At 46.0% G+C, this 14,111-nt stretch overlaps 1 protein-coding gene across 1 annotated transcript in view; it reads left to right on the forward strand.

The window, feature by feature from the left end:
• The window catches only part of LOC111973426 (protein FAM184A-like), a 158,782-nt gene that overhangs the window by 81,872 nt on the left and 62,799 nt on the right, over positions 1 to 14,111 (forward strand). Inside the window, 1 exon segment of the mRNA XM_024000792.2 lies at positions 13,137 to 13,991. Coding sequence (XP_023856560.2) covers positions 13,137 to 13,991 — 855 coding nt within the window.

Consider the following 14,111-nt stretch of genomic DNA (forward strand, 5'->3'; position numbering starts at 1 on the left):
AGGAGTGGGTTTTATACACTTCAGAGAAAAGGGCGCCGACGTAATATCTATGCTCATGTGGGTGTGGTTACTGACTTGGTTAACTTTATATGAAAACCCATATAATGATCTCCCCCAAACTTGAAACTCACGTTCCGCCTATTTAGGCCAGTTCGACTACACCAGTTGTAAAACGGATTTATGTGCTTAATTTTAAGAATTGAGCAATAAATATAGCAACAGGAGAAAGCTGTGGTCCTCTTTTAAATAAATAGTTGCCATTCAAAACTCTGTTTTCACACGCGATTGCACAATGACTGATTTTATAAGAACACACCTTTCACTAGGGTCTGTAAGCTATGTGCTCTCTAACCGTGTTCCATGGGTCCTAGGCCAATAGGCTACGTTTGGAGTTATTTGGCCACATTAGTTATGATACAAACCTTATTGAAACATATAGGCTTAGGCTACATGAGGTGTGCGACTATGATTTGAAAAAGTCACAACAACAAAAAAGTATTGCTCTGTTTCTTGTCTTACTGCAAACTCTGGTCATCATTCACAAGTGATAATACATCATTCACAAGTGATAATATTGTCACCCATCAGACTATTCTTCATTTATTCTTGTCTTTACATATACTAAATAATATATGTGTGAAATTAGTTTTGATTTAGAGTGGACTGTTATCATGCACTTGTCGGAACAGGGGCAGGGGGAAAAATACATGTAACCTATGCACTTGAATAGCGAATGGAGGACGCTTTTCCTGTGGTTTATTTTCATGTCAGCCAGGTAGGCTATACTCCTGTTGTAAAGAGAAGCAATGTGCTTAATATTAGGGAAGTTGAGAAATAAATATAGTAGGCCTAGCCTATAGAAAGCTAATGGGATACTCATCTTTTTATTAGCGGCCATCACTCTGTTTTCTCACGCAATTGCATTGCCCAATGAAATGTTTTACAACATGAGTTCATGGGCTCTCATGAAGTGTTTGATTCGATTTTTTATCACATTTGCATTGATGTCAGAGTGATTAGAGGGACAATAAGAGTGCTGAGTACCAGGCCATTAGTGACTAGCAGTTAGCAAGTTTGGTAGACTACTAATGACCAAAAGAAGCATCTGAGCGCAGTTTTGGAGAAGCCTAGTTACCGTGACTAAATGGTCATGTGGAATTTGACTGCAGTCATGACTAGTGACCYCCATTGTGTGGTGGTAATATGGTCACCGTAACAGCCCTGATTATGATACGAACCAGTATAGAATGAAGGATGAACATAAACATTCATACATCCACTCTCATACTCAGCCCCCCTTCTAGATAGAGATGGCAGGCACCCCATGAAGGCCTCCCTTCACACGCCGATCTATTACTTAATAAAGGGCCACAGCCAATCAAACCTGCCTTAGATAAGATCACACAATGACTTGTGTAAAGACTGTTAAGCTACTACTGCCTATGTACGTAAACCTTAATCTTCTGTCTATGAGAGGCTTAAAGCTGCAACATGTAACTTTTTGGGTGACCTGACCAAATTCACATAGAAATGTGAGTTATAGATCTGTCATTCTAATTGAAAGCAAGTCTATGTGTGCTATTTCTATGCTTCCCGCTCTTAAGTTTTGTTTTTGCATCTTTTACTTTTGGTTTTGTACACCAAACAGCTAAAAATACAATATTTTTGGTTATTGAAAATATATTTCACAGCGGTTTAGATGGTACAATGATTCAAATCAAATCAAATGTATTTATATAGCCCTTCTTACATCAGCTGATATCTCAAAGTGCTGTACAGAAACCCAGCCTAAAACCCCAAACAGCAAGCAATGTAGGTGTAGAAGCACGGTGGCTAGGAAAAACTCCCTAGAAAGACCAAAACCTAGGAAGAAACATAGAGAGGAACCAGGCTATGAGGGTGTGCATCCTCTTCTGGCTGTGCCGGGTGGATTATAACAGAACATGGCCAAGATGTTCAAAGTTTCATAAATGACCAGCATGGTCAAATAATAATAATCACAGTAGTTGTCGAGGGTGCAACAAGTCAGCTCCTCAGGAGTAAATGTCAGTTGGCTTTTCATAGCCGATCATTGAGAGTATCTCTACCGCTCCTGCTGTCTCTAGAGAGTTGAAAACAGCAGGTCTGGGACAGGGTAGCACATCCGGTGAACAGGTCAGGGTTACATAGCCGCAGGCAGAACAGGTGAAACTGGAGCAGGCAGCACGGCCAGGTGGACTGGGGACAGCAAGGAGTCATCATGCCGGGTAGTCCTGAGGCATGGTCCTAGGGCTCAGGTCCTCCGAGAGAGAGAAAGAAAGAAAGAGAGAATTAGAGAAAGCATACTTAAATTCACAACTGGACACCGGATAAGACAGGAGAAGTACTCCAGATATAACAGACTGACCCGAGCCCCCCGACACATAAACTACTGCAGCATAAATACTGGAGGCTGAGAACGAGAGGGGTCAGGAGACACTGTGGCCCCATCCGATGATACCCCCGGACAGGGCCAAACAGGCAGGATATAACCCCACCCACTTTGCCAAAGCACAGCCCCCACACCACTAGAGGGATATCTTCAACCACCAACTTACCATCCTGAGACAAGGCCGAGTATAGCCCACAAAGATCTCCGCCACGGCACAACCCAAGGGGGGGGGGGGGGCGCCAACCCAGACAGGAAGATCACGTCAGTGACTCAACCCACTCAAGTGACGCACCCCTCCTAGGGACGGCATGGAAGGCACCTGTAAGCCAGTGACTCAGCCCCTGTGAATAGGGTTAGAGGCAGAGAATCCTAGTGGAGAGAGGGGAACCGGCCAGGCAGAGACAACAAGGGCGGTTCGTTGCTCCAGAGCCTTTCCGTTCACCTTCACACTCCTGGGCCAGACTACACTCAATCATATGACACACTGAAGAGATTTTTTATTTTTTATTTTTTTTTATTCACCTTTATTTAACCAGGTAGGCTAGTTGAGAACAAGTTCTCATTTGCAACTGCGACCTGGCCAAGATAAAGCATAGCAGTGTGAAAAGACAACACAGAGTTACACATGGAGTAAACAATAAACAAGTCAATAACATGGTAGAAAAAAAGATAATCTATATACAATGTGTGCAAAAGGCATGAGGTAGGCAATAAATCGAATAATTACAATTTGCAGATTAACACGGAGTGATAAATCATCAGATGATCATGTGCAAGAAGAGATACTGGTGTGCAAAAGAGCAGAAAAGTAAAATAATAAAAGCAGTATGGGGGGTGAGGTAGGTAAATTGGTGGGTAGTTACAGATGGCTATGTACAGCTGCACGCATCGGTTAGCTGCTCGGGAGCAGATTTTTAAAGTTGTTGAGGGAGATAAAAATCTCCAACTTCAGAGATTTTTGCAATTCGTTCCAGTCGCAGGCAGCAGAGAACTGGAAGGAAAGGCGTCCAAATGAGGTTTTAGCTTAGGGATGATCAGTGAGATACACCTGCTGGAGCGCGTGCTGCGGGTGGGTGTAGCCATCGTGACCAGTGAACTGAGATAAGGCGGCACTTTACCTAGCATAGCCTTGTAGATGACCTGGAGCCAGTGGGTCTGACGACGAACATGTAGCGAGGGCCAGCCGACTAGGGCATACAGGTCGCAGTGGTGAGTCGTATAAGGTGCTTTAGTAACAAAACGAATGGCACTGTGATAAACTGCATCCAGTTTGCTGAGTAGAGTGTTGGAAGCTATTTGTAGATGACATCGCCGAAGTCGAGGATCGGTAGTAGGATAGTCAGTTTTACTAGGGTAAGTTTGGCGGCGTGAGTGAAGGAGGCTTTGTTGCGGAAAGAAAGCCGATTCTTGATTTGATTTTGGATTGGAGATGTTTGATATGAGTCTGGAAGGAGAGTTTGCAGTCTAGCCAGACACCTAGGTACTTATAGATGTCCACATATTCTAGGTCGGAACCGGCCAGGGTGGTGATGCTAGTCGGGCGTGCGGGTGCAGGCAGCGAACGGTTGAAAAGCATGCATTTGGTTTTACTAGCGTTTAAGAGCAGTTGGAGGCCACGGAAGGAGTGTTGTATGGCATTGAAGCTCGTTTGGGGTTAGATAGCACAGTGTCCAAGGAAGGGCCGGAAGTATATAGAATGGTGTCGTCTGCGTAGAGGTGGATCAGGGAATCGCCCGCAGCAAGAGCAACATCATTGATGTATACAGAGAAAAGAGTCGGCCCGAGAATGAACCCTGTGGTACCCCCATAGAGACTGCCAGAGGACCGGACAACATGCCCTCCGATTTGACACACTGAACTCTGTCTGCAAAGTAGTGGTGAACCAGGCAAGGCAGTCATTAGAAAAAACCGAGGCTACTGAGTCTGCCGAAAGAATATGGTGATTGACAGAGTCGAAAGCCTTGGCCAGGTCGATGAAGACGGCTGCACAGTAATGTCTTTTATCGATGGCGGTTATGATGTCGTTTTGTACCTTGAGCGTGGCTGAGGTGCACCCGTGACCGGCTCGGAAACCGGATTGCACAGCGGAGAAGGTACGGTGGGATTCGAGATGGTCAGTGATCTGTTTGTTGACTTGGCTTTCGAAGACCTTAGATAGGCAGGGCAGGATGGATATAGGTCTGTAACAGTTTGGGTCCAGTGTCTCCCCCTGAAGAGGGGATGACCGCGGCAGCTTTCCAATCCTTGGGGATCTCAGATGATACGAAGGAGAGGTTGAACAGGCTGGTGATAGGGGGTGCGACAATGGCGGCGGACAGTTTCAGAAATAGGGGGTCCAGATTGTCAAGCCCAGCTGATTTGTAGGGTCCAGGTTTTCCAGCGTCTTTCAGAACATCTGCTATCTGGATTTGGTAAAGGAGAAGCTGGGGAGGCTTGGGCGAGTAGCAGCGGGGGGGGCGGGGCTGTTGGCCAAGGTTGGAGTCGCCAGGAGGAAGGCATGGCCAGCCATTGAGAAATGCTTGTTGAAGTCTTCGATTATCACGGATTTATCGTGTGACCGTGTTACCTAGCCTCAGTGCAGTGGGCAGCTGGGAGGAGTGTCGCTGTTCTCCATGGACTTTACAGTATCCCAGAACTTTTTGGAGTTAGAGCTACAGGATGCAATTTCTGCTTGAAAAAGCTGGCCTTTGCTTTCCTGACTGACTGCGTGTATTGGTTCCTGACTTCCCTGAACAGTTGCATATCGCGGGCTCTTCGATGCTATTGCAGGTCGCCACAGGATGTTTTGCTGGTCGGGCAGTCAGGTCTGGAGTTAACCAAGGCTATATCTGTTCTTGGTTCTGCATTTTTTTGAACGGAGCATGCTTGTCTAATATGGTGAGGAAGTAACATTTAAAGAATGACCAGGCATCCTCAACTGACGGATGAGGTCAATATCCTTCCAGGGTACCCCGGCCAGGTCGATTAGAAAGGCCTGCTCGCAGAAGTGTTTTAGGGAGCGTTTGACAGTGATGAGTGGTCGTTTGACCGCGACCCGTGCGGATACAGGCAATGAGGCAGTGATCGCTGATGAGATCTTGATTGAAGACAGCAGAGTGTATTTGGAGGGCAGGTTGGTCAGATAATGTCTATTAGGGTGCCCATGTTTACGGATTTAGGTGTTACCTGGTGGGTTCCTTGATGATTTGTGTGAGATTGAGGGCATCAAGCTTGGATTGTGAGCTGCCGGGTGTTAAGCATATCCCAGTTTAGGTCACCTAACAGAACAAACTCTGAAGCTAGATGGGGAGCGATCAATTCACAGATGGTGTCCAGGGCACAGCTGGGAGCTGAGGGGGTCGGGTAGCAGGCGGCAACAGTGAGAGACTTATTTCTTGAGAGATTAATTTTTAAAATTAGAAGTTCGAACTGGTTGGGCATAGACCTGGAAAGTATGACAGAACTTTGCAGGCTATCTCTGCAGGAGATTGCAACTCCTCCCCTTTGGCAGTTCTATCTTGACGGAAAGTGTTATAGTTGTGTATGGAAATCTCAGAATTTTTGGTGCCTTCCTAAGCCAGGATTCGGACACGGCAAGGACATCAGGATTGGCAGAGTGTGCTAAAGCGGTGAGTAAGGCAAACTTAGGGAGGAGGCTTCTGATGTTGACATGCATGAGGCCAAGGCTTTTTCGATCGCAGAAGTCAACAAATGAGGGTGACTGGGGACATGCAGGGCCTGGGTTTACCTCCACATCACCCGAGGAACAGAGGAGTAGTAGGATGAGGGTGCGGCTAAGGCTATCAAAACTGGTCGCCTAGAGCGTTGGGGACAAAGAATAAAAGGAGCAGATTTATGGGCGTGGAAGAATAGATTCTGGGCATAATGTGCAGACAGGGGTATGGAGGGGCGCGGGTACAGCGGAGGCAAGCCCAGGCACTGGGTGATGATAAGAGAGTTGTATCTCTGGAATGCTGGTCTCAATGGGTGAGGTCACCGCATGTGTGGGGGTGGGAAAGAAGGGTATCAGAGGTACGGAGAGTGGAACTACAGGGTCCATTGCAAACCAAAACAATGATAATGAAAACTAGCCTGAACAACAGTATGCAAGGCATATTGATATTTGAGAGAGACATACAATAAGGCATAAAGTGATTGCAGGTCTTGATTGGGGAGCTAGCTAAAACAACAGGTAAGATAACAGCAGCAATAACAGGGTGCTAGTCTAACACCAGCAACAACAGGTAAAAATGGCGACGACTAGGCAGAGAGGGTCGGATTAACTACACACAGATCCTGAGTTAAAGCACAGAGCCGACAGATAAAACACAAATAAACAGAATGGAGTACCGTGAATTAATGGACAGTCAAGCATGCATCAGCTATGTAGCCAAGTGATCAAAGTGTCCAGGGGGCAGCCGTAGATGGAGCAGGGAGGCCTCCACTAAGCTAGCACGCGGCGTTTAAAGTTAGTAGCCCGGGGGTGGTCTGCTCAGACGGAGGGGGTCTGCTCAGACGTGGTCGTGTCGACAGAGAATCCAAGCCAGATGGCGATGGCGAAAGAGAGGTTGTGAATTGTAGAATTGTGTTTGCTAACTGGTGCTAGCTTCGTGGCAGGCGCTAGCTGCGCTAGCCGCAAGCTAGCTGTGAGGATCAGAAGCAGTGGCTCAGGGATTACGGCAGGAATCCGGCGTTGTTGTCGAGAGACAGTCCGATGCTGGTAAATGGTGAGTAATATCCAGGCTAATAACAGGGCTGGTGTCTGTGCAGAAGGTAAAAGCTACTAGCAGCGGCAAAAAAAATGGCTAAATTAGCTTAGCTGGTATTGTAGCCCAAGAATTCGCTGGTAGACCTCTTCAGCTAGCCGGCAGATGGGCCTAGCTCGAGGCTAGCTCAAGGCTAACTGGTGCTTGCTTCGGGACAGAGGTGTTAGCCAGTAGTAGCCACTCGGTTGCAGCTAGCTAGCTGTGATGATACGGTAATTGTCCAGAGCTTGCGTCAGGAATCCGGTGATGTGGTAGAGAAAAAGCAGTCCTATATGCTCTGGGTTGATATCGCGCTTGCAGACTGGCAGGTATTGGCCCGGTATTGAAGCTGGCTGTGTCCGAGTTGAGGGTGAAGACCGCAGCAGTGGCTAACTGACTACTAGCTAGTAGCTAGTTATCTGGCTAGCTTCTGATTGGGGTTACGGTTCTAAAGTATAAAAAAATAGCAGGTCCGTACCACATTGGGTGAGGCGGAATGTAGGAATGTATATTCAGTTCCTAGATGGAAAGTGAAATTAAAATATATACGAAATGTATACGAAAAATACGAAGACTATTTACTATTTACTATTTACACGCGACAGGACAATACAAAACACACGTCCGACTGCTACGCCATCTTGAGATTCAAAATGAAGATGAGTCTTCAGTAAAGACTTAAAGGTTGAGACTGAGTCTGCGTCCTCACATGGGTAGGCAGACCATTCCATAAAAATGGAGCTCTATATGAGAAAAGCCCTGCCTCCAGCTGTTTGCTTAGAAATTTTAGGGACAATTAGGAGGCCTGCGTCTTGTGACCGGAGCGTACGTGTAGGTATGTACGGCAGGACCAAATTGGAAAGATAGGTAGGAGCAAGCCCATGTAATGCTTTGAGGTTAGCAGTAAAACCTTGAAATCAGCTTGCCTTAACAGGAAGCCAGTGTAGGGAGGCTAGCACTGGAGTAATATGATCAAATTTTTTGTTCTAGTCAGGATTCTAGCAGCCGTATTAGCACTAACTGAAGTTTATTTAGTGCTTTACCGGGTAGCCGGAAAGTAGAGCATTGCAGTAGTTAACCTAGAAGTAACAAAAGCATGGATTCATTTTTCTGCATCATTTTGTACAGGAAAGTTTCAGATTTTTGCAATGTTACGTAGATGGAAAAAAGCTGTCCTTGAAACAGTCTTGATATGTTTGTCAAAAGAGAGATCAGGGTCCAGAGTAACGCCGAGGTCCTTCACAGTTTTATTTGAGAAGACTGTACAACCATTAAGATTAATTGTCAGATTCTCTACACTGCTTGTTTTGTCACATAAACTGAAATTAGGCTAACTATTCGATTTGAGCAACCTTTAAGGTACGCCAAACACTTCCATTTAATATGACCTTGGAGAAAAATAATATATTATGTATTGCTAAGTCAGGCTTTTAAAAGAAACTTATTCACAATCAGGCCATGTAAATGCTGCAGTGGGGGATTTTGGTGTCACACTACTGGAGAATCTGCTCAGCATAGCAAAGTTCCAGTCAGTGTTCCCTCTGTATGAAACAAAGAACAGTTTACAGAGCTGGCCCTGTGCTACCCCCTTATCTGCCTTAATTACCTCCTGGATTTTAGGTGCACCTTGCAGTTTAGTGAAAACTGTGCCTATAATGACTCTAATTAGCACTATCTTTCGACTTCATTAAATCCATTTCCACACTTAATGCATATTCAGTAGCTTTGCAAATCAGCATCTCACTTCTTTAAGGAGCCTCTGAAGTGGTTGATGCGGTATATTTGTACGTGACTTAGTCCAACTAATACTGAATAGTGAATACAAGTTAGGAATTAAGTTTACAAAACTGGAAATATTCTAAAGTCACATGAGCAAGATTGGCTTTTATGTTGGCTGCAACTGCATCCTATTATAGTAGGATACAGACAGTCAATGACATGACCGAGGCATTGATGGCGGACAGGCACACTGCAGGGCTGTCCTTTGAGATATAACCGCTCAAAGCTACACTGAACAAAAATATAAATGCAACCTGCAACAATTTCAAAGATTTTAGGGAGTTACAGTTCATATAAGGAAATCAGTRAATTGAAATAAATAAATTAGGCCCAAATCTAGGGATTTCACATGACTGGGAATATAGATATGCATATGTTGGTCAAAGATACCATAAAGAAAAAGGTAGGGGCGTGCATCAGAAAAACTGTCAGTATTGCGGTGACCACCATTTGCCTCATGCATGGCGACACATCGCCTTTGCTTTGGTTTGCTCAGGCTGTTGATTGTGGCCTGTGGAATGTTGCCCCACTCTTCAATGGTTGTGCGAAGTTGCTGGATATTGGCGGGAAATGGAAAACCCTGTCGTACATACACTACCGGTCAAAATAGTTTTTCTTTATTTTTACWATTTTCTGCATTGTAGAATAATAGTGAAGACATCAAAACTATGAAATAACACATGGAATGAAGTAGTYAKCAAAAAAGTGTTAAACAAATCTAAATATGTTTTATATTTGAGATTCTTCAAATAGCCACCCTTTGATAATCGCTATCATCAAYGTCTCATTTGCTGATGTTCAGACATTAGTAATGTCCCCTGCACTGGGCGGTAGGAGTGATTCAATCACCAGTGCCATTAGAGGAGGAGAAGCATTGGATTTCTCAGACCTGAGCTGAGCCCTCCCTTTTTGGGGCAGATGATCAAATCAAATCACATTTATTTATATAACCCTTCTTACATCAGCTGATATCTCAAAGTGCTGTACAGAAACCCAGCCTAAAACCCCAAACAGCAAGCAATGCAGGTGGAGAAGCACGGTGACTAGGAAAAACTCCCTAGAAAGGCCAAAACCTAGGATGAAACCTAGAGAGGAACCAGGCTATGAGGGGTGGCCAGTCCTCTTCTGGCTGTGCCGGGTGGAGATTATAACAGAACATGGCCAAGATGTTCAAATGTTCATAAATGACCAGCATGGTCAAATAATAATAATCACAGTYGTTGTTGAGGGTGCAACAAGTCAGCACCTCAGGAGTAAATGTCAGTTGGCTTTTCATAGCCGATCATTGAGAGTATCTCTACCGCTCCTGCTGTCTCTAGAGAGTTGAAAACAGCAGGTCTGGGACAGGTAGCACATCCGGTGAACAGGTCAGGGTTACATAGCCGCAGGCAGAACAGTTGAAACTGGAGCAGCAGCACGACCAGGTGGACTGGGGACAGCAAGGAGTCATCATGCCGGGTAGTCCTGAGGCATGGTCCTAGGGCTCAGGTCCTCCGAGAGAGAGAAAGAAAGAGAGAGAGTGAATTAGAGAGAGCATACTTAAATTCACACAGGACACCGGATAAGACAGGAGAAGTACTCCAGATATAACAAACTGACCTTAGCCCCCCGACACAGAAACTACTGCAGCATAAATACTGGAGGCTGAGACAGGAGGGGTCAGGAGACACTGTGGCCCCATCCGATGATACCCCCGGACAGGGCCAAACAGGCAGGATATAACCCCACCCACTTTGCCAAAGCACAGCCCCCACACCACTAGAGGGATGCCTCTTTATGTGCCGAACATGCTGGCTTCAGCCCAAAGATTAACATCCACAACTAGGGGGCTTTGAGTTTGACACCCGCTGTTCACTTCCATATCGACATCTTGCTACCTGGGATTACTGGTCATCATTCATTTATGGCAATAATTCAGATCCATACTCCTTTGTGTATCATAATTCTGTATTCCAGAGTATGTGAGATGGGCAATGCTGAGTAGTTCGCTCTGGAAACTTAACCCAGAGCCTCCAGTGTTGCCTTGAGATGTCTTTGCCTTTTGTGATCTAAGAGATTACCCTTTCTTCTCAGTCTTCAGCATCCTCAAACCGTTCTGGGAACATGAATAAGGCTCACCTTTAAGCAATTATTGGAGCTTAGTGTTAAGACTGAGACAGTTAGCGAACACATTCGTAGCTAGCGGTAAGTAGGTCTAGGCCCACTCTTGGGGCTTTCAGCTCATGTTTCAGGCTGACTACTAAGCAGCCAGTGTTATATTGGGTTCATCCGTCAGTGATGAATGCATCCATCTGCAATCACAGATTCAGCGTTCACAATGCGTCGTACAAAAATCTATTTTGTACTGCTCTGTGCTCTTTAAGTGCTGTCTTATTCATTAGCCCAGTCACTGTCATTATGAGAACATCTCAGCCAGCAGAACCACACATTGATCTCACCTGGGGAGGTGGGGATGGATGATGGTAATAACACATGGAGCCTAACCAAATGGTTCGGGAGCAGAGGGTAGCCTTTTAATTAAAGAAGGAGGATATGGGTTTTGGGAAACGGCTAGAATCGTGATAAAGAAAAAGACAGGCAGCAGCAATACTTTGATGAGTCTGCAATCGATGCAGAACTTTGACGTTGATTTGTTTCACTCTTGTCAGTGCATTTCGTTTGCGTTCTATTTGAAGCAGAACACATACGCCTAAGTCAGTTCATCTCTCGCTCTCTTTTTTGAAGAGAATCCTGGAAGAATGCTGAGTAAGCTCATTCCAAAGCCCTTGGCTCTACTAAATGGCTGTAGGGTCCGTGCTGCAGGAGCTGACGGTGCTGAGCCGTGCCTGGCTGCGTGAGAGAGATAAAATGGACGGAGGCTATATGGGAGGTAGTCCTGGGTTCCTCTCAGGTCAAATGGAGGGGAGAATCCATTATGGAATGATGACACCACATCACGGTTCTCTGCCAAAGCCATCTCACCTGCTGAGACCATGGGACCACAGACCTCTCTCTCTCCACATGTGGCTGGCTAGATTGCCGCACTAACAACAGATAGGCACAGAACTTTTAGCTTTCTCCCCTAATCATTTGTCAAAACAATTATGGAAATGAATTCCGACTCAGCCCCTCATCGCTTGTGAGAAACTTCACAAGCTGGGGTCCTTTCATTCCCCTAAAATGCATTTCAACAAGGACATTATTATGTTATCTAAAGGATGGATATGATTAGGCCTAAGGTCTATAATGGGTATTGAGCTGAGATACTGCTGCATAGGCCTCTTATCTCCTTTGAGACACGAGAATGTGATTGAAGGATTGCAGGGGAGGTTACAATAGGAAGCCAGGAATCCCTGGTGGTTTTGTATTTTCTTGAATAAACCTTTGATAAAAATGTTGTCCTACCTGGTTGGGTGCAATGTGTTGCATTTACTATCATTTGATGAAGAGCCGTAACAGACAATCTTAAGGGTGATAACAAAAGAAGTCTGTTTAAACATATTATAAAGAGTTTTGCATATCAAAAACACTGGCACGTTGGCAACACATTTAAGAACGTCACTGTCCTTCCCCTGTTTTCACCCTGGTGTACAAAATATGGATATAATTCTCAGAAAAGGGCTTTTTATTTTTCGTTTATTTTCTCTTATTGTGATGACAGGCTTTTGTACTAAGTAAACAAGGATTATCAAAAGTATTCAACTGTTCAGCATGATGTATTATTGGATGTGTGTATCTGGTGAGAAAACAAATAGCATTATTCCGTAGGGCAGCAGCCCGGAGCAAACACCCTGGATCAGTAGGGGGAGGATTAGATTAGGGGACATTTCTCATGGCTCTTAGACTGTAAATGTAAAACTCATTTTCTCCCAAAATCACTTTGTAGTCAGATTATCCGGGCTTTCAGTTGGAAGTCATTTTGGGGGAGTAAAGGTCAGCCAGTCACTCAACTGTCAATCATGCATCTCATAAGTGTTTTATGACTGTAGTCAGACAGTTAATGTCATGATAAACCTTTTATTTTCAGGACAGTGCTATCATATCATCATACAAAGTTTGAACTTTCTTGCTGATGTACATTAAGGCTACTTTTATCGCCTGAACCGGAGAAGACTGCTAACATGTCACCATACAGGTTTTTTGCTGAGGGACATTTACTTTGATCTCCAGCACCCGTTCAAAGCCATTGGATATGCGTTTGTTCTATCCTGTCTCCCATTCTAATTTTCTTCCCGCCTCCCCAGGTAATCTACGCCCTCAACACCAAGAACGACGAGCACGAGGCGGCCATCCAGATACTGAAGGAGGCGCACGAGGAGGAGGTGCAGCAGATCCTGTCGGAGACGCGGGAGAAGATCATGCAGTACAAGGGCAAGATCAGTGACGAGATGGACCTGAAGCAGCGCATCCAGTCAATGGAGGAGTCCATGGAGCTGCATGAGCGCATGAAGCGCCAGGCCCTCGCCGAGTTCGAGACCTACCGGCAGCGCGTGGAGGACATGCAGCTGTGCACCGAGGCTCAGCACACACAGCGTGTTGTCACCATGTCCCGCGAGGTGGAGGAGATGCGGCGCTCGTTCGAGGAGAAACTGCGCTTCTTCGGCACGGCGCAGGCCCAGTTTGAGCAGGAGAAGAAGCTGGCGGTGGAGGAGCTGAAGGCCAACCATCGGCAGGAGGTGTCGGAGCTGCTCCGCAGCCACCAGAGCCAGAACCAGAACCACAGCAAGGACCAGGAGAAACTGGGCCAGCTGCACAAGGCTGAGGTGGAGTCCCTGTCGGAGCGCGTGGAGGAAGTGAAGGGGGACAAGAAGAGGCTGGTGGAGGAGTATGAGGCCAAGCTCAACAAGGCCCAGGCCTTCTACGAGCGCGAACTGGAGGCCATGAAGCGTACGCAGCAGCTCACCGCAGACAACCTGCAGGCCTGGAAGAAGACTGAGGCGGAGCTGCGGAGGGAGTTCCACATGCAGGAGGCAGCGCTGCAGAAGACCCTGGGGAAGCTGCGCTCTGAGCTGCAGAGGGTGCAGGAGGAGGCCCGGGAACACAGGGAGAAGTCCCACAAGTTGCAGGCCTCGCTCACTGCAGCCGAGAGCAACATCAAGGTAAGATAGGCTGTGGAGATACCCCTCGGTGGCTTAAATGTCCCAATGAAAGGCCCCAAAGCTATTAGTCTTAAAAAGATACACATGTCCACTTCATAGTAGAAGATATGTAGCTAGCGT

The sequence above is a fragment of the Salvelinus sp. IW2-2015 genome, linkage group LG14, assembly GCF_002910315.2.
Source record: "Salvelinus sp. IW2-2015 linkage group LG14, ASM291031v2, whole genome shotgun sequence".
Classification (NCBI taxonomy): Eukaryota; Metazoa; Chordata; class Actinopteri; order Salmoniformes; family Salmonidae; genus Salvelinus; species Salvelinus sp. IW2-2015.